The sequence below is a fragment of the Aquarana catesbeiana genome, linkage group LG06 (genome assembly GCF_042186555.1).
Source record: "Aquarana catesbeiana isolate 2022-GZ linkage group LG06, ASM4218655v1, whole genome shotgun sequence".
Classification (NCBI taxonomy): domain Eukaryota; kingdom Metazoa; phylum Chordata; class Amphibia; order Anura; family Ranidae; genus Aquarana; species Aquarana catesbeiana.
Window position 1 is genome coordinate 293,386,573 of NC_133329.1, and position 21,940 is coordinate 293,408,512.

At 40.6% G+C, this 21,940-nt stretch overlaps 1 protein-coding gene across 7 annotated transcripts in view; it reads left to right on the plus strand.

Annotated features, from left to right (window-relative positions):
- ARMC8 (armadillo repeat containing 8) overlaps positions 1-21,940 on the plus strand; it is a 229,174-nt gene that overhangs the window by 45,523 nt on the left and 161,711 nt on the right. For 4 of the 7 annotated variants that reach the window (XM_073633455.1, XM_073633458.1, XM_073633456.1 and 1 more), the window contains 5 exons: positions 716-861; positions 956-1,053; positions 2,080-2,172; positions 16,187-16,267; positions 17,936-18,011. In XM_073633455.1, the coding sequence (XP_073489556.1) occupies positions 716-861; positions 956-1,053; positions 2,080-2,172; positions 16,187-16,267; positions 17,936-18,011 (494 nt within the window). The remainder of the gene's footprint in view (positions 1-715; positions 862-955; positions 1,054-2,079; positions 2,173-16,186; positions 16,268-17,935; positions 18,012-21,940) is intronic. The other 3 variants (XM_073633460.1, XM_073633454.1, XM_073633459.1) reach the window with 1 other exon arrangement.

Here is a 21,940-nt window from a genome sequence, read left to right on the forward strand (position 1 = left end):
ATATTTACCAAAAAATAAAACTGACAAAGTCTTTTGATTAAAGCATATCGCAAAAGTAAAATTTTTATCTACTGTAGCGGAATGGTAAAGCTTAAGGTTTACATTTTTGTGTTTTACTTTAGAAGAACTTTGTGCCACTTTTAACACTGTATTTTATTTTTAACATTTTAATTTTTTCATGGGGACATTGATTTAAGTCAGTCAAGACCTGATCAAGTCCATCCCATGCAGCTCTGAAGTAAGAATAGCAATACGCAACAGATGACTAAAGCGGTGATCTGTTCATGCAGGGAGAAACGGGACTTTATCACCTTTACCCTACCCTCTGTATTGATAAAGTGCAATAAATCCTATTAAGTGCTTTTTATAGCATGATTGTAAGCCCAGGAGCTGATCGATGCAGCATCTGGGCTTAAAGCTGGACCATATCTGTCACTTGATAGCCAGTGGTTCCCGTGCTAAAGCCGACTGGGACCATTGAGTTCCAATGCTGTTTGAAAAAGGCATGAGGACAAATGGTCTTAGTGCTAAATAGTCTTAGTGCCAATTTAAAAGGCAACTGGGACTTACTTTGCTATAATTTTATGGTAATCAAGTGCCTTACCCACTGTAGCATCATAAACCTGCCATATTGACTTCAGTCTAGGATTTGTATAGGTCAGAATTATCACCAAGGAGATCTTTCCCCTTCTAACTGCTCCATCTCCTTTGACAGATTATTATACTTGCTTCAGCAAGAGACTTCGAGCACAGAACTGAAGACAGAATGTGCTGTGGTCCTTGGCAGCTTGTCTATGGGTACAGAAAACAATGTGAAATCCCTGCTAGACTGTCACATAATCCCAGCTCTGCTGCAAGGTAGTTGTGACCTTACTATATAGCACAAAGACCTCACATACTGTACTGACCTGCCATGCTTTTCTATTTCTGACACCTCGTTGCTCTGCACTTTCAGGCTTGCTGTCAGCAGATATCCGCTTCATTGAAGCTTGTTTGCGATGTCTCCGCACAATTTTTACAAGTCCAGTAACTCCAGTGGAGCTCTTGTATACAGTAAGAACCTCCTTCTTTTCAATGCAAATCTGTATTGTGTGGTATTCTAGGCATACACCAAAATCTACTTATTTCTTTTCAGAGTATAGACATATAAGTTCCTGACTCATATGCCCAATGTAATGTATTCCAATACATAAAAGAAATGATACTAAATTTATGTCAAAATCCGGTAATGTATGCATACATTAATAAAGGTGGTCTGACAACTTAAAATTCTATTACTAATAAAATAAATGGATTTATAGGTCATAATATGAATAATTTATTAATGAACTTTGGATACAAACACAGCTTGGTAGTCACCAACAATAAAACCATTGATGCATTTCAGATATGAAATGCTTACTTGTATAGTAATATCTAAAGGAAAAAATGATAGAAAAAGTGAATTATAAAAGCAATCCACATTTTGTATCAATTTTTTTTTTTTTATTTTATTTCAGTCCTTTATTTTTTGAGGGTCAAAAAGTTTTATGATTTGATAAACACCTTACATTTTTATTGCCCCTGGGTTTTTAAATTTGCTTCATTGTTACTGCTACACATAATATATGCAGTTGTCTGTAGGACTTCATTGCAGGCTAAGGGCTCTTTAACACTGATATGTTTTTTGAAAACTGCACCAAAAATGCGGCTCCCCATCAAAATGTGGTAAAATCGTGGTAAAAACTCACAGCATTTTGCGTTTTTGAGTCACATGTCCATTTTTAACAGGTGCAGGCAACCCAGAAACGCACAGAATATGCATCTGAAACACAGCAAAATCATGTTAAGAACGAATATGCGTTTTAACCACAAATTTGCTACAGAGCAGTGTGAAAGGGCCCTAATTTAAAGTGGACATGGATCAGCAATGTGTTTTTTTTTTTCTTTGTTATGTGCATGCATGATAAGTATTATGTAAGCAAACCCCTTCAAGTATTTATAGCTCACAATACTTAATCTTGATTTAACTACTTGTTTCAAAAGGCAAGTGTTGGAAATATTCCTGTCACTGACTAGAACGTTCCTGTCTTTTTGCAGGATGCTACTGTAATCCCACACCTTATGATGTTGCTCAGCAGATCTCTCTACTGTCAGGAGTACATCTGCCAGATCTTCGCCCACTGCTGCAAAGTAATTCTTTCTAACAGTATATGACTTCATATAGCGTGTTTGTTTTTATTTCAATAATATTTTAGATCTAAAATATATAACAGTAAATATGTAAAAAGTGATCTAAAACCTTAAATCAAATTTACTAAGTGAAGTAATAAAGTAGTGCAACACATTTCTCCACTCTCCATTCCCTTTTCTCCAGTCCCAGAAGCAGTCCAGCAAAGACTGAGGCTCCCTGGAGCTTGCAATCTTGAATAGGAGATTCTGGGGTGGAACAATTGATTGCCATTTCATTTTTACCATGTCAGTGGAATCTCCCTATACAGGATCAGCCTGAATGTTTACCTATACAGAGTGCTCACACATACAAATCACTGAATATTATAATCATTGTGCGAGTGATCTGTGACATGGACATTTTTTTGTTTTTGCATATGCATGCACTTTGAATAAAAGTAAAAATAAGAAAGAGGAAACCGTAAAAGCCTAAAGGAAACTGGCGAGAGGCAATTCCTCCAATGTGAGAGAATCCCGGTGTGTCACCACTTAGGAGTTAATTTACTAAAGCTGGAGAGTAAAAAATCTGGTGCAGTTCTGCATAGAAACCAATCTGCTTCCAGGGTTTTTTTTTTTTCTGTCAAAACAAGCTGAAGTTAGAAACTGGTTACCATGCACAGCTGCAGCAGATTTTGCACTCTCCAGTTTTAGTAAATCATCCTTTATTGTCCCCAATGGAGGATTTTCTCTCTAAGGCTAGGTTCACACTGCTGCAGTGCGAATTTAGCGCGATTTTGATCCGATTGCGTTGCAAATTTGCATTGCGAATTCTTTGTGCGTTCTTGCGATTCTACTGCAAATTTTGCAATCTATGGAGCTGAATTTGCATTGCACACGGATCAAACTCGGACAGGACCCTTTTTTTACGCAGGTTAAATTCGCAACGCATTGATGTGAACAGCACTCATGGAAAACAATGACTTGCGAATTTGAGCGATCGCAGCGGCTCAAATTCGCAATAAAATTCGCAGCAGTGTGAACCTAGCCTAATACTGTTCTGATGTCAGCCCAAAATGTGGGATTTTCTTTTACTTTCAATGATGGCGGTAAACGGGACAAATAGAGGGGGTTATTCTCCCTAATGGGGACACAGACTGCAATGAAAACTGACAGATGTTCTAAAAAAAAAAAAAAAAAAAAAAAAAAAAAATTGCCTTTAGTCACACTTTTTAAATGTTTTAAATATATAATTGTATATAGTAAAGACACCATAAGAGCCCTATTACCTATGTAAAAAACCTCTTTGAGACTTGTTTCACTTTGTGGCTAATGCTCACCATAAACCTTACAATCTATTTATACAATATCCTTTAGCTCTAACAACAATTGGGTAGTGTAAGGGATTACCTGATTAGATACGATTTGAGTGGATAGATTAGGTAGGTCTAATAAATAAATATATCTATCTAGATAGATAGATAGATATATCTCTATAAAATCTCAAATTAATTGTACAAAGGTTGTAACATGCATACATGACCCTAAGGTCCCACCTTCCTGTAAAAAGTAAGTGCATCTTTATTGGCCACAAGACACTCTCATTAGACCATGAAATTGAAGATAGGTGGGGTATAGTCCTAAAATCAGAGAATGCAAGCTCTTCCTTTCAAAGCAAAACTAGTTTCGTATGGGCATGCATAGGAGGCTCTCACTAGGTGCTACAATTATTTATAAAGTGCAATACTGTTCAGTTTTGTGCACATTAAAATCCATATGAATGTACAAAATGCAAACGTGCAAACCTGCTGAAAACGATTCAGAAAGTGACCTGTGCAAAATAAAATGAAAAACAACAATATAATAAAGTGCAAAAACACAATATTAAGGAAGTACAGCTAAAGCTTGTTTGACCGTACTTCTAAAGATCACAGGAGTGCAGTTCGTTTTGCACTCCTGCGACTCATTTTCAGCAGAGAGTGGTCTGAATTCCGGTCACTGACGTCAGTCGGTCCAGGCTTGGGAACCGAGTGATCGGTGGTGTTCGATCGCTCAGGTCAACAGTGTTAGAGGTGCCGGGGGACCAATGCTGCATCCACCTAGGTAAGTATTAATCAGGAAAAAAACAAAACCATACATATCCTTTAATAAAAAAATAGTGTAGCACTCTTAAACACAAAATATGTAACAACTATTGACATAATATTAAATATGCACAGTGATCCAGTACAATTTAAACATGTGCAAGCAGCAAAAAACAGTGCAGTACTGCGTTACAATGGATAAAAAAAATCTGCTAGATATTCATCCCAACTTGCTCTCTACTATAAAAAAAAGTGTTCTGTGCAAATCCATCTCGTCAATTAAAGATCCCACTATGCTGTTAAATCCTTGTGTGCATACACATGCAGATCTTCTACATAAAAGCAACCAAGTAAAATCAATCGTCCTCCAGAGTAACTACTGCTCCACCCCCTCTGTGGCCCTTTAAGGTGTAACCTCTCCTCTTTTGGTGAGCCTTCTTTTTCAAGTAAGGTCAAATTAGGCTTGATTTATTGCTGACAATTCCACTCAACGCAGAATGTTTCCGCTCCTACAATCCCCTTCAGACTTCAGCATACATCATCTCAAAAGATAAACTAATAAAGCAGGGAAAAACTAGTGTGCATCTTTCTTCGTAAAGCATTAAAATGTACTCGCATGCCTCCAGGTATCATAGCATCACAACTCTGCAAGCCACCTGGCTGTGTCCTACTGTTCCTCTACTGCTTGGTGTGATGACATCAGATAGCCATGGCCCACCTGACGCATTGCGTCCAAATGGACTTTTTCAAAGGAAAACACATAATGTGCAAACAACTGCAATTTAAAGTGTTCAGCGCATATAACCGATCCTACTCAAGACAACCATTAAATAAGTCACACTTTTAAGCTTTTGTCTTCTCGCAAACTGTGGGATAAAAGACCATGTGATATGATGGCGTCTAATATCCACTTTGCACTTTGTGTAAATTGCACTGCACTCTGGGATTCCTTCACCAAGGTAATCAAAACACTCACTAGAAAATCGTACCCTTTTCAAATGGGTCATTTGTGCTTTTTCTTATACAACTCCAAACATATGTGAAAAAATATGAGGATTTTTATAACCGCTTACCTGTAAAATCCTTTTCTTGGAGTACATCACGGGACACAGAGCACCATAGTAATTACTATGTGGGTTATAGACCACTTTCAGGTGATGGACACTGGCACACCCTAAACAGGAAGTTGCCTTCCTATATAACCCCTCCCATACCGGGAGCACCTCAGTTTTTGTAGCAAAGCAATATACATACACCCCAGAAAAAGAGGGGAGGGACCTCTGTGTCCCGTGATGTACTGCAAGAAAAGGATTTTAAAGGTAAGCTGTTATAAAAATCGTATTTTCTTTATCGAACATCACGGGACACAGAGCACCATAGTAATTACTATGTGGGATGTCCCAAAGCAATGCATTTTGAGGGGGGGGGGGACACAACAAGCAATAGACCCAACGGACTTGAGGACCTATACTGCTGCCTGCAGCACACTCCGCCCAAAGGCGATATCCTCATGCCCTTTTTTACATCCACTTGATAAAATCTGGTGAATGTATGGACTGCAGACAAAGTTGTGGCCTTGCAGATCTGAGCCATGGAGGCTTGGTGATGCACTGTCCCAGAAGCACTAACTGCTCTAGTAGAGTGCACTTTGACATGAAAAGATGAAATCTTACCTTTTAACCATTTGGGCCTGAATTATAACTTGCCGAATCCACTTGGCAGTAGTGGATTTTGACGCTGCCTGTCCCTTCCTAGGACCTTCTGGTAGCACAATAAGACATCAGTCTTTCGGACCTGAGCAGTCGTCTTTAAATAGACCTTGACCGCTCTCACTACATCAAGACAATGTAGTGAGTTCTCTACCCTAGAACATGGTTTTGAACAAAACAGTGGTAGGACAATATCTTTGTTTAGGTGAAAACCTGAAACCACCTTAGGCAGAAAACTTGGATGAAGACCCAACACGAACTTGTCCTCGTGAATAATTAAATATGGCTTCTTTACAGGAAAGAGCAGCTAACTCCGATACCCCTTTTCGCAGAGGATATAGCAACCCGAAACACTAATTTCCTTGTCAGAAGGACCAAGGGAGTATGCTGTAATGGTTCAAAGGGCTGTTTTTGCAATACCGACAAAAAACTAAGTTCAAGTCCCAAGGGTGTTCTAACTGGCGGAATAAACCGCATTACCCCTTGTATAAAAACCTCAGACCAAGAATGCGAAGCAAGCGGTCTTTAAAATAAGACCAATAAAGCTGAGACTTGGCCTTCAATAGTACTCCAGGCCAGCCTCATTTGTACTTGTAGAAAAAACAAGAATTCTACCTATGCTATATTTCTGAGGGTGCCAACCCTTGGATTCAGACCAGAAAACATAAGCCCTCCAGACTCTTTAAAACCCCTTCCCGCCGACCGTACGCAGATATGCGTACTCGGCTTTCCGGGGGTTATACCGGGATGATGCCCGCAGCTGCAGGCATCATCCCGGTACCGTTGTTTCCAGCGGGCGATCGGCTACCCGAGTATAACAACCGATGCGGCTAAAAGCCGCTCGGTTGTTATACCGGAGGAGCGGGAGGGGACATCCCCCCCCCTCCCGCCGCTGTTACCGGGCCTCCCGTGCGATCGGGAGGCCCGGTGTCCAATTGGGTACCTTCGGCGGCTGGGGGCGGGCTGGAACGAAGCTGTGAGCGGCTTCGTTCCAGCCTTCTCGTTGTAAATGCGGAAGCGACGTCATGACGTCACTTCCCGTTTACTCGGCTGACAATGGCGCCGAATTTAAAAAAGTACACAGTATTCAGAATCGCCGTTTTCGGCGATCTGAATACTTTGAAGTGTAAAGGAGGGATGGGGGGTCTTTTAGACCCCCCATCCCTCCATAAAGAGTACCTGTCACCACCTATTACTGTCACAAGGGATGTTTACATTCCTTGTGACAGCAATAAAAGTAAAAAAAAAAAAAAATGTTTTTAAAACACAATTTATAAAGTAAAAAAATAAATAAAAAAAAAAAAAAAAAATTTTTAAAGTGCCCCTGTCCCCGCGAGCTCGCGCAGCGAAGAAAACGCATACGGAAGTTGTGCACGCATATGTAAACGGTGTTCAAATCACACATGTGAGGTATCGCCGCGATCGTCAGAGCGAGAGCAATAATTCTAGCCCTAGACCTCCTCTGTAACTCAAACCTGGTAACCGTAAAAAAATTTTAAAACGTCGCCTATGGAAATTCATAGGTACCGTAGTTTGTCGCCATTCCACGAGTGCGTGCAATTATAAAGGGTGACATGTTTGGTATCTATTTACTCGGCGTAACATCATCTTTCACATTATACAAAAAAATTGGGGTAACTTTACTGTTTGGATTTTTTAAAATTCATGAAAGTGTCCCTTTTCCAAAAATTTGCGTTTAAAACACCGCTGCACAAATACCGTGTGATAAAAAATATTGCAACAATCGCCATTTTATTCTCTAGATTCTCTGCTAAAAAAAATATATAATGTTTGGGTACTCTAATTAATTTTCTAGCAAAAAATATGGATTTTAACTTGTAAACACCAAATTTCAAAAATAGGCTTAGTCATGAAAGGGTTACTATATGACTCTGGAAGCCGGCTTCATTAACCACTTGACGACTGGGCACTTAAACCCCCTTCCTAACCAGACCAATTTTCAGCTTTTGGTGCTCTCACATTTTGAATGACAATTACTCAGTCATGCAACACTGTATCTATATGAAATTTTTGTCCTTTTTTTCACACAAATGGAGCTTTTTTTTGGTGGTATTTAATCACCGCTGGGTTCTTTATTTTTTGCGCCGTAAAAGAAAAAAGACCGAAAAATCTGTAAAAAAATACATTTTTCTTCATTTCTGTTATAATATTTTGCAAATTAGTAATTTTTCTTCATGTATTTTGGCCAAAATTTATACCGCTACATATCTTTGGTAAAAATAACCCAAATCGGTGGATATTATTTGGTCTTTTTGAAAGTTATAGAGTCCAAAAGCTATGGTGCGAATATCTGAAAATTGAGACCCTAACATGCCAGAAAAGTACAAATACCCCCCAAATGACCCCTTTTTGGAAAGAAGACATTCCAAGGTATTTAGAAAGATGCATGGTGAGTTTTTTGAAGTTGTCATTTTTTCCCACAATTCTTTGCAAAATCAAGGTTTTTTTTTTTTACTTTTTTATTTTTTTCCCACAAAATTGTCATATTAGCAGGTTATTTCTCACACACCACATATGCATACCACAAATTACACCCCAAAACACATTCTGCTATTACTCCCGAGTATGGCGATACCACATGTGTGAGACTTTTACACAGCGTGGCCACATACAGAGGCCCAACATGCAGGGAGCACCATCAGGCATTCTAGGAGCACCCAGGCCAATTCTGACATTTCTCTCCTACATGTAAAAATCATCATTTATTAGCTAGAAAATTACATAGAACCCCAAAACATTATAAATGTTTTTTTAGCAAAGACCCTAGAGAATACAATGGCGGTTGTTGCAACTTTTTATCTCGCACGGTATTTGCGCAGCAATTTTTTTAACGTGTTTTTTTTGGAAAAAAACAGTTTTGTGCTTTACAAAAACCAAAACAGTAAAGTTAGCCCAATGTTTTTGCATAATGTGAAAGATGAAGTTACGCCGAGTAAATAGATACCCAACATGTCACCTTTCAAAATTTCACGCGCTTGTGAAATGGCGCCAAACTTTGCTACTCAAAAATCCCCATAGGCGACGCTTTAAAATTTTTTACTGGTTACATGTTTTGAGTTACAGAGGAGGTCTAGGGCCAAAATTATTGCTCTCGCTCTACCGATTGCAGCGATACCTCACATGTGTGGTTTGAACAGCGTTTTCATATGTGGGCGGGACTTACGTATGCGTTCGCTTCTGCATGCGAGCACACAGGGACAGGGGCGCTTTAAAAAATTTTTTTTTTTTTTTTATTGTTCATTTTACTTTATTTTAGTTTGATGCTTTTTTCCGAAAAAAAAAATTTTTGACCACTTTTATTCCTATTACAAGGAATGTAAACATCCTTGTAATAGGAATATGGCATGACAGGTCCTCTTTACAGTGAGATATGGGGTCAATAAGACCCCACATCTCACCTCTAGGCTGGGAAGCCTGAAATAAAAAAAAAAAAAAAAAAAAAACGATCCTGGCTTCGATCGTAGCGGTGAGTCGGTAGAAGCGCGGGAGGGGGAGACATCCCCTCTTGCCTCCCGTAAGAACGATCAAGCAGTGGAACAGCCGCTATGATCGTTCTTATGGTGTAGGGAATCGCTGGCTGAAAAAGCTGATATCTAAATGATGCCTGTAGCTGCAGGCATCATTCAGATATCCCCGCACAAAGTCAAGGGCGTTGTATGACGGCGGGCGGGAAGTGGTTAAAACGCATTTTTTTTTTTTTTAACACAAAGTTGTCCATTTATACAATATTTCTACCACATAGCATGTACATTCCAAAAATGACACCCCAAAATAGATTCTCCTGCTCCCCCTGAGTACGGCGATACCACATGTGTGAGACTTCCACAGCCTGGCCACATACAGAGGCCGAGTACAGCCGAGCATGGCTCAGCATGGCAGGGTATGGCGGTGTATGACGGGGTATGTGGGGGCTTTGCAGAGTAATGTGGGGGCTTTGCAGAGTAATGTGGGGGCTTTGCAGAGTAATGTGGGGGCTTTGCAGAGTAGTAGGGATGGATGAGCATGGATGGATGGATGGCTGGATGTCTCTGTGCAGCGCTGTGGGCACTACACATCCAGCCCACAGCGCTGCAGCCATCCATCCATCCCCCTCTCCGCTCACAGTGTACTGATCGGTACACAGGAGGGGAGGAGAGGAACCGGCGTCATCAGATGACGCCGGTCTGTTTACATGTGATCGCGCCGTCATTTGACGGCGCGATCACATGGTAAACGGCCGCGATCAGCGGCCATTTACCGGGATCCGTGATGCGTTCGGGTGCGCGCCCCAGGGGGCGCGCGAGAGGGGAATTCTGGGAGGACGTCATAGTACGCCCTCCCAGAGTTATCCAACCGCCCTGCAGCCGTCATTTGGCTATGGGCCGGTTGGTAAGTGGTTAATGAGGGTAGAAATCACTGACCCGGAGAGACTACATCTCTTCAGAATGTGGGATTCAATAGCCCAGCCGTCAAACTTAGAGTTTGTAAGGTAGGATGGAATATCGGCCCCCGCAAGTGTAGGTCTGGACACAGTGGAAGGTTCCATGGGTCCCCGACCGCCATCTTTCCGATATCTGCATACCAGGACCTTCTGGGCCATGCTAGAGCTACAAGAATTACCGGCTTTCTTTCCAGATTTATCCTGCAAAGAAGCTGTGGCAGCAACTGAATAGGGAAAAAAGCCTAAATCGGTGAAAACTGTCCCCATGGGGTCACCACGCATCTGTCTCGCATGCGAGTGGATACCTTGTCCTTGACATAATGTTGACCAACTACATGTTGAACCTGGACGCCAAAATATCTACTTCCGGGATCCCCCATCTTTGGCATATAGCCAGAAATTGTTGGGGTGAAGGGCCCACCTCCCCGGGAACAACTGCTGGTGACTCAAGTAGTCCGCCTGCCAATTCTATATTCCTGGAATGAAGACTGCCGATAGGCAAGGGACATCCTTTTCCGCCCAGAATATGGTCCACCACTTTCTGAGCTGCGTGACCCTTAGTGCCCCCTTGGCTATTGATATAGGCCACAGCTGTGGCATTGTCGGATTGGATCCTGACAGGACAATCCCATAACCTGAATGTTCAGGGCTTCAGAGCCGAATGCGCTGCCCAAATCTCTAGGATGTTGATGGGCAAGGCTCTTTCGGTCCCTGGACAGTTGTCTTTTCCAGTACTGCTCCCCAACATGAAAGGTTGGCATCTGTCGTTACCATTTTCCAGGTAACTGGTATGAAGGATTTTTTCCCTCTGCAGATTCCCGGATACCGAGCACCAACTGAGGCTCTGGGACACCTTTTGGGGACAGCCGCATTGGCAAATCTAGAGCTTGAACCGTCTTGTTCCGAGCAGACAGGATACTGTTTTGCAACAGTCTTGAATGGAACTGGGCATAGGGAACTGCTTCGCATGAAGCCACCATCTTTCCTAACAACCTCTTGCTAAGGCGAATGGAGGGATCTTTTTGACCTGACCATCTACACCAGCTCTCTTATGGTGTTGCTCTTTGCCTGAGGCAAGAACACCTTTTTCTGGGCTGTGTCTGATCAGACCCAAATACTCCAGCCTTTTTAGCGGTTTTAAGGAAGACTTCTCTAGTTTGAGAATCCAACCCAGATTTTCCAGGTATTTGGTTGTAATACGCACACTTTGCTCCAAACGGGCCCCTGACTGGTCTATTAGCAATAGATCGTCTAGGTACGCAAAAAATTGTTATGCCGTCTGCCCTTAGCCTGGCTAGCGGTGGATCCAGAACTTTTGTAAACACCTGGGATGCTGTGGCTAGCCCGAAGGGCAAAGCTACAAACTGAAAATGCTGCTGTTCTACCTCGAACCGCAGAAACCTTTGGTGAGTGGGAAATATAGAGACATGTAGATATGCATCACTAATGTCGATAGAAGTTCTCCTCCTTGTAGGATAGAAACCACCGACGTGATCGACTCCATGCGAAAAGAGAGGATCTTCAGGAACTGATTTTGATTCTTTAGATCTAGGATGGGTCTGACATCTCCATTCGGTTTTGGTACCATAAAGAGGTTTGAATAAAACCCCAAACCTTGCTCTTCTGTGGGGATTTGTATGATCACCCACTGAGCCAGTAATCGGTCTAGTGCAGAGACAGATATTGCCTTTTCCCTGGATCTTTGGGAACGTTTGACCTCAGAAAACGAGACGGTGGAAACTCCCTAAATTCCAGTTTGTACCCTAGAGTTACCATGGAGATGACCCATCTGTCCTGAATTTCCTCTTGTCAGACTTCTGAAAACTGCAGAAGTCTCCCCCCCCCACCCTGGTGAGGGGGGCGCCCCTTCATAATGAGGCTTTAGAATTCTGTTTTGCAGGTTTCTGGCCCCTAGGACTTTTTTTGTGCCTGGGCCTGACCCTGAGGCTTTCCTCAGACTCTGACGGCGGAGGCTATCGTCACTACCTAGAGGCGGGTGCAGGAGAAAGTGTCCGCTTAAATAAAGGGCGTTTACTCCTTCTCTTAAATGGCAAAAGAGTACTTTTGCCACTTGAAATCTTTTGGATGTATTTGTCCAAATCATCCCCAAATAGCCAATCCCCGTGAAAAGGAAAACCAGTCAGGAGCCTTTTGCATGGTGCTATGGGCTGACCAATTTTTTAACCACAGGATCCTATGCATGTGTACTAGCACAAGCGCAAGGCGGGATGCCTGGTGAATAGAATCTTTAATGGCGTCTATGGCAAAACATAATGCCCTTGGCAGTTCAGTCAAATGCTGGGCTTGCTGTACAGGAACCTCCTTAAAGTGGGGTTCCACCCAAAAAAAAAAATCTACATGAAAAATTAAAAAAAAAAATACAAAAAAAAAATTGGATTTTTTTTTTTTTTTTTTTTTTTTTACTTGCCTCTAAATGCCTGTTGCTAGGTGGTCCCTCGTAGTCTGCCTCTTCCAGTGCCTGGGCTGGTGACATCACTTCCCCTTCGGCACAGGAAGGGCTCAGCTCTGCTCCCTCCTGTCAATCATCTGGGACCCATTACAGGTCCCAGGTGACTGAGCGGCCAATCACGGCGCGTCCCGGGTACCATCCACCTTGGCCTCAGTGGCACTTTGGATGGATCAGCTCTGTGGAGGCTAATCCAGCAAGGATCCCTCCTAGAGCTCCTCAGAGCACATCTTCACTCGTGACCAACACCTTAGACACTGGCCAAAAAACTGAGGTGCTCCCGGTATGATGTACGATAAAGAAAATAAGATTTTTATAACCGCTTACCTCTAAAATCCTTTTCTTGGAGTACATCACGGGACACAGAGGTCCCTCCCCTCTTTTTCTGGGGTATATGTATATTGCTTTGCTACAAAAACTGAGGTGCTCCCTGTATGGGAGGAGTTATATAGGAAGGCAACTTCCTGTTTAGGATGTGCCAGTGTCCATCACCTGAAGGTGGTCTATAACCCACGTAGTAATTACTATGGTGCTCTGTGTCCTGTGATGTACGATAAAGAAATATAGGTTGTAAGCCTATAAGCCGCGCACCCTGAACCAACAATAAGCTAATAACTTTAGTAAATAAATATATGTAGAGCAGCTTGTAGTGAGACCAAAGTCTAAATGTGAAAGGAATTTAAATACATTTCATACCGCGCTCAAACAACATATCTTGCAATGACTAAACACCCCTCATGGTGTAGTATAAGAGATTTTAATCCAAAAGAACATAAGACTTACAGTTTAAAAAACCTTGATTAGCCCAATAAAACAAATGGGCATGCTGATTTTGTTCCCCCTGCGCTCCAGGATGATGGCGGAAGTGACATATCGCGCACTAACCAAACTGACGTGTTTCATCAGCAAGGTCTGATCTAATCAGACATGACCCCTGATGACGCAGATGTTGCTAATGAAATGCGTCCGGTCAGTTAGTGTGTGATACGTCACTTCCGCCATCATCCTGGAGCGCAGGTGGGATGCAATCGGCGGACCTGTTTGTTTTATTGGGTTGATTGAGGTTTTTTAAACCGTAAGTGCTACTTTCTTATGGATTAAAATCTTATACTACACCATGAGGGGTCCTTTCTTTTCTCTTTGATTTATGTTGCTCATCGTTGGTGAATACCGTGTTGGGAGTCATATTATACCGGAGGATATATCCCTATTGATATCTATGCTTGTCTGACTACCTGTAATGGATGTAATGTCGGTCTGGTGAGTAGGATGTTTGCCTAATACCAGTGGAAGACGGCACTTACTTTACACAGCAATTAAGAATTCTTCACAATTTTTCACTTTGAAGATACTGGTGTTGGCTTTATGGACATTCATTATTCATTAATTTTTCATGTGTTTATTAACTCCAAACATATGCATGGGCATAAAGGAAGACCAAGTATCTGTAGGGTAAATTTGTTTATTAAAAGCTCTCATTAAAATAAGTAAGAAAAATATTGACTCGCGCTCAAAGCAAAAAACTAACATCTGTATGACTGGAAAAAGAGTACTCAGCCGATAATAAGTAAATATTGTGAAAACATATGATAAATGTGACAAGCTTGATATTAGATTGAAAAATTGATCCCACTTCCCCTAAAAGGAATATATTCAATAGCAAATCAAATTCGTACATAAACCATAAGGGATAGCGGTGTATATAAAGGGTAATGTTTTAATTTGAAGAATAATATGAAAAAAAAAGGGGGAGGGGAAAGTCCAGAGATGAACACATGGAGACAGATCCATTCGCTATACAGCCCCAATACAGTTTGAGAGGTTCCAATCCGGTCATCATTCCAGTTACAGAGTTATGCAAGCAGCATGACTACAATGCCCATTTAGACCCTCTGTAACGGGGGGTCATGGGGTTCCGGTAAGCGGCCAGTCACTTCATTTACGGTGGTGGACCCACACGTCTGGGATTTCATTTTAATTGGACCCTTTTTTTTTTTTTTGCATTACCACAGCACTTGCAGGGTGTTTTTTGTATATGGACTTTCCCCTCCCCCTTTTTTTTCATATTATTCTTCAAATTAAGACATTACCCTTTATATACACCGCTATCCCTTATGGTTTATGTACGAATTTGATTTGCTATTGAATATATTCCTTTTAGGGGAAGTGGGATCAATTTTTCAATCTAATATCAAGCTTGTCACATTTATCATATGTTTTCACAATATTTACTTATTATCGGCTGAGTACTCTTTTTCCAGTCATACAGATGTTAGTTTTTTGCTTTGAGCGCGAGTCAATATTTTTCTCACTTGATTTCTGTGTGTTTGTGTCACATATAGGACTCTGCAGCTTAGATGGTTAACATTATTTAATTTTGATGCGCAGTTATTTATCTATTTTTCCTCATTAAAATAAGTAATACATACAGCTCACATTTGGTGGTGCTAGTCCTGGCATTGAGCATGAGATGAGATGCTGGCTCCACAAGCCTGTCTTGCTGGATGCGAGCGGACGATCTGTGCTGGATGATGGCTTGAGTAGGAATGGTCATATGCACTGGACACTTTTTTAATTGAAGCTGTTTGCACATACTGTGTTCTGCAATTTATTATTTTGGTGTTTGTCATTTTACACAGGTAACTTTCTAAATTGTATTTTCAGTGCGTTTGCACAATTTTTCCATTTTGCACAGTCCTAATGATTTTACAGTTTGATTTGCACAAAGTTGTACAGTATTGCACTTTATATATTATTGTAGCACTTAATGAGAACATTGTGAATGATAATAGTTTAAATGCATGCAGTTTAGGCAATTGCATAAGATTTGAGTACCTTTTAAGTGCTGTGTATACTAAACAAGCAAATATTGGCTAGGCCAGACACCCTTGTACAGTAATTCTTTGAGTCTAAAAGAATCACATCAGGTTGGCTTCCCTTCTCAGGGACCCATGGTCAGCAGTAAGGAGATGCAGCCACATAGTATAAAACTGTCAAGATAATTTATTAAAACCAAACATGATGAAATGTGGAAAACACAACTCAGTAAAACCTATAAATGTTAGTAGAGTGACTCCTGTCTCCAGTCACTTGTGATACAGCACCACCTTCGGGTAAGTGGAGACTGGTGTTGTACATGTCCAGATCCGGAAATGGGGCTGTAACGCCAGTGGCTGGAGATAGATAGGAATCACTCTACTATCTGTACTGGGGAACCTTTTAGGAAAGGTCATAAGACTAATAGCATGTATGAAAATGTATGCCCCTTTCTTTTTGCTGTCAGAAGCAGGAAACATTTGGAAGCTGTACATTTACTTTTTTTTTAATTTTTTTGAAGGCTCCTGATCATCAGACAATTTTATTCAATCATGGTGTTGTACAAAATATTGCCCATTTGCTAACATCTGTGTCATATAAAGTAAGTTATTATTACTTTTCATTGTGGGAATTGGACAGAATGAGCATGGATAATAGTTCCTGTATTGTGTATATGCTTTGGGGGTCAGTTTTCATACATAAGCAACTTGTATAAAGAAAAGGTCTTCTTAGTTCTATGCATGGACTGCCTAAAACTTTGGCACCTGCTTAAAGTGAAATGACCTGGACGTGGGAGAATTGCATGAATTTATGTAAGTGACATGTACAAACACTTCAGTTATCCGCTAAAGGACATGGGCAGTTGGCACCTTTCTGGATTATCCATACATGTCTGATTTGTCCCTCAATTTGGGTGGCAAAACAATGGTCATTGTAGGGATAGCTTTTGTAGTCTTCCTGACTTAACGCTTTAACTTTTTGGGACCACTGTCCTATGTCTTTTTACTATGTCCATGGAAAACTAATTTCAGGAACACAGGTGTCAGTGTGCCAGGATAAACTGATTGTACATAGAGAGGGAGAGTGTTCTCTAATTGTGTAAAAATGGTAGAACATAACATTGGCAGACTTACATTTCCCCATTATTATGTGGGGTTGGATTCCCATTCCATTCCTTAATGATTGACACAAATAAGGGGACATTACAGATCTATGGAGAGATCATGAAGCGTGCCCAGAAAGCCAATATGTGTAAACTAGGTTAAATGACAGGTTTGCTTCACAGCTTATACGAGAAGTTTATTTAAAATTTCTAAAGCATATGGGTACAGGGGACTGGGGGGGGGGGGGTTCATATATTACTTCTCCTGTTTTCTGCAGTGCAGTGCTTGGTGCATTAAAATTGAATGTAAAGGGAGACTTTTTCATAGCTTTGGCCAAGCTTTGGTTTGTTAAAATTGAAACTAGCACAGGAACTTTTGAGTGCTGCACCTGTGGATTGAAACAGTGTTTGAGTTTGTTAAAGGAAAGTATTACCTCCTTGTGGGGTGATACTAAACACATTGTTTCATTTACATTACCCCATCTCGTTCTGTATGTGGAAGATGTTGTGTTTTTTTTTTTTTTTTTTTTTTTTTTTTTTATTAAAATAATTATAGTGCCATCAAACTACCTTTTTTCCTAAATCAATGTACGGCTCTCACATGACTCAGCTTTTTCCCCCAGCCTGTCTGCAGGGAATCGTAAGCAGGAGGAGCTTCTAGTCCTCTGCTGCTGATCACATATTTAAAAAAAAAAAAAAAATTGAAATCCTGGGCGATTTCTGCCAGTCACTGGCTGTGTCGTGCCCCTTAATTGATGGAGGCTTCACCTCCCTGTTATTGTAAGATGTAATATCCCACCCCCATTGTGTTCAGCTTATTGGGCATGGAGGAGGGGGGATGGAGTGGGCTGTCATTTACCACTGTGTGTACACCCACATGTGTGACTCTATAGGCACATGGGCTGCTCATATGTGATAGAGGGGAAATGCTCAGCTAAATTTATGAAGAAATTGGATTTTTTTTTTTTTCAATACTTCTTTTTTTTTTTTTTTTTTTTATTGGATATGTTTTATAGCCGAAAGTAAAAATGTATTTATTTTCAAAATTGTCGATTTTCTCTTTTTGTTTATAGCGCATTAAGGTAAAAAATGCTTAGACTTTAGAACGACTTTGTCATTTATGTATAAGATTTACATATGTCAATTTTTTTTTTTTCTTCATGGCAGGTACGCATGCAAGCATTAAAGTGCTTTTCAGTTTTAGCGTTTGACAATCCCCAGGTATCAATGACCCTTGTAAATGGTAAGCAAGCATTATCTTATACATAATGTTGTTGTATTGTTCTAATATAGTATAGAAGAATTTTATAGAAACAGAAGTAGAATATTGCTACATGCCACCCATTGAGCACAGTGGATCAGGGAGATTGGACTGCGTTGGATCTTTTGTGGTGCATACTTCTGGGTAGCCACAGCAAGCGTCTACCACCACTGAAAGAATTCAGAAGTATCATTCCCTTTATTTTTCTTCAGCATTCTTTAAAGCTGGTCTGTGGTTATGAGGAAGTGTTCTTCTCCTGAGTCTTCATAAAGCCCCATCACTCTGCTGGACGCTCATTTAATTGGATACACCGCTTGAAATGGTCATTTCACATTGTGGTATTTTGTGACCTAAAATAGGAATGTGCGTTATTTTCTAATGTGAAGGATAATATTGGTAAATATGATAAGATTTACAAACAACACATTGGCACACAAAGTCATTGTTTTGGGATCATTAAGTCTGTCCAGCATAAGTGCTAAATTATTTATTGTACAAAAAGTATGAATTTTATGTTATCAAGGCATTTTGTGCAGCCCAGTGGCTAAGTGGTTAGCGCTTCTAGCTGGCAGCACTAAGGTCATTGGTTCAAATCCCAACCACAACACTACCTGCCTGGAGTTTGTATGTTCTCCCTATGCCTGTGCGAGTACTCCTGGTTTCCACACACACTCCAAAGACATGTAGGCTGAATGGCTCCTGTCTAAATTGGCCCTAATATGTGTATGTATTAATGTGAATTAAAAAACCTTAGATTTTAAGCTGTCTGAGGGAAGGGACTGATGTGAATGTACAATATAAATGTAAAGTGCTGCATTGACAGTGCTATAGAAGTACCTGAAAGAAATTTAAAGCGGAGATCCACCCAAAAACGGAAGTGCCGTTTTAAGGCCTCCTCCTTCGCTGGTGGGCGCTCTTGTAGTCAATTGTGCTTCCTGTTATTCATATGAAGTACGGGCAGGCAGCTACAGTGACAGTCTGCAGGAGCCTGACATTCCACCTGAGATCTGCTGAGTATTTTATGGGCTCCTAAGACAAAAAAAAAAATTTACTTTTTTTTTTCCTGGGAAAAAATAGTGAGAGAGATAGATAGATAGAGATATATATATATATATATATATATATATATATATATATATATATATATATATATATATATATATATATCTATATCTATATCTATTATGTGTAAATTTTTTCTTTTAAGGGTCAACTTATCGCTTTAAGGCTAGGTTCACACTACTGCGATCTAATTTTGATCCGACTTTCAGTGCAATTTTGTGGTGCAAATTGGATGTTACTGAGAAGTGGTTTGAATATTCTATAGGGCCAAGATTGAACTGGAATCGCACTAAAGTAGTACTGGAACCTTTTCCAAAACCGTGCCATGCTGAGTTGCATTAATGTATATGTGATTTCCATTGTCATGCAATTCTCAAGTCACATCTGAAGTTGCACTGATGTGAACAGAACCTAAATTGCTGTGTAATAGTAAAGTGCTTTGTTTTTTTAATATAATAGTTTTTGTTCAGCATTATTGACCTTCTAAACAAATTGGGTTAGTGTTCAAGTAAAATTAGTTTTAAAACTACGCTAGTTTCTGTAGTGACTTCAATATAAAAGTGACCGCAGCGGCTAAACCATGTCATGTATCCGCAGTTCAAACACCATTATGCCCAAAAAAGCTGTTCTAGTTGAAAATTTAATATAAACAATTTAATAACCTGTAATACAACGGCAAAGTAATTATTGTGGTAAAAATATTAAAGTGTAGAAAGTCCACGTAAAGAAAAATAGTGAAAAAGATCCACAGCAAAAATGATCTTTAAAGTTCCGACACCAACATAAATGGGAGCTCCTTCAGTGACACCCACCTCGTCAGTTAAGAGGGGCGCTTACCGGATCATATGGACCTTCTATTGCTAGAAAGATCAACCAAGCTTTGGTAGTAACCCTCGGTGGGAAGCTGTAAACAGATATGCCCTCCTATGGTCTCAGACACCTGTCACTTTATCTGTAGGCCAGCCGTAACATGTGCCACAGATCAGGGTATATAAGGAGATAAAGGTATAAACTTTATTAAAATATATAGATTGCACTTACATGATTCATGTTTAAAAATCGCCTTGTAAAATCTTTAAAACAGGAACAGTCCACCCGCGCTTCCTGGGGTCAGTGGGGACGCAGTGATTTCAGCACGCAGCCTCGCCCCTTGGGGATCTTTTTCACTATTTTTTCTTCACATGGACTTTCCACTCTTTAATATTTTTATCACAATAATTACGGTACTTCACCGTTGGAAATAATGGTTATTGAATTGTTTATATCACATTTTCAACTAGCTCTACTTTTTTGGACATACCGTATATACTTGAGTATAAGTCGATCCGAGTATAAGTCGAGGCCCTAATTTACCACAAAAAAATGGGAAAAATGTATTGACCCGAGTATAAGCCGAGGGTGAGAAATGCAGCAGCTACTGTAAGTGGAAAAAGAGGGTCAACAATGCCCTTCTGCAGCTGTATACCTCCCTGTGTCCTGTGCATGTGTCATGTGTCCTGTGCATGTGTCATGTGTCCTGTGTATATGTGCATGTGTCCTGTGTATATGTGCATGTGTCATGTGTCCTATGTATATGTGCATGTGTCATGTACCTGTGTCCTGTGTATATGTGCATGTGTCATCTGTATATGTACCTGTGTATATGTGCATGTGTCATGTACCTGTGTATATGTGCATGTGTCATGTACCTGTGTCCTGTGTATGTGTGCATGTGTCATGTGTATTTGTACCTGTGTGCATCCTACCTGTGTCCTGTGCATCCTCCGTGTGCCGTTCTGCACCGATCAGCGTGTGCGGCGGCCATTCACTGTTCAAAAGCCGCGCCTCCCCCTCGTCCATGATTGGCAGAAAACTCAATTTCTCAGCGGTCAGCCTATCACGGACATGCTCTCATCCTCATACCACGGACGAGGATGAGAGAATGTCCGTGATAGGCTGTACACTGACTGCCTATCACAGACAAGGAGGCTCTGCTTTTGAACAGTGAGAGGCTGCCGAGTGCTATGTAGCACACGCTGACTGCCGTCTGCCTGCATGACATGCTGATCATGTAGACAGACGGCGGTGACTCGAGTATAAGTCGAGGGGGGCACTTTCAGCCCCAAAAAAGTGGCTGAAAAATTTGACTTATACTCGAGTATATACGGTAATAGTTTTCAGAAGGAATAGCCGATTCCAGGATTAAAGATTAAAATGTAATTGTTACTGGGTAAAAAAAATTGCTTTCGGTTACTGTAGCCGAATATTTGTTTACTATGTATGAAAAAAGATTTGTTAAATACACTGTTTTATGGTTATGGGTGAACTGAGCTCCGTCCCAAACCATACTCAAGAAACCCTTTTGATTGCTTGCTTTGAATTAATTTGTGGAGGTACAATGCTTGTACCAGTCTCTTAGTGTCACCTTTACCATACAATAAGCAGATGGGCTGGTATCAATTTGAAATACAGTGCATCTTTTTACTTGCTCCCCAAAATGGCAAAAAGACAAAATCAACCTGGGTGTGGCCTTGGACACTTGGTGTGTGTGTGTGTGTGTTTTGTTTTTTTTTTTTTTTTTTTTTTTTTCTGTAATTCCTTTTATTTTCCAAGTGTTGCAGTCAGAGAAATGCAAAAACAGAGCATAGTCAACATATAGCATTAACAATGAAAATCTCTCAACTAGATTCGCAAGCCAACTGACCTAGTAGAACACAATATGAGTGGTCTGGTAAAACAAATAAAGTATGAAGATGGTCTGCAGTTAACCAAGTATGTGCAACAAATAAGGTAGCAATATGCTGTCCATGCTTTTTTTGCTGCAGAAAAAAACTTGCTGGACTTCATGTAGCGTATGTAGTGTGAACCAG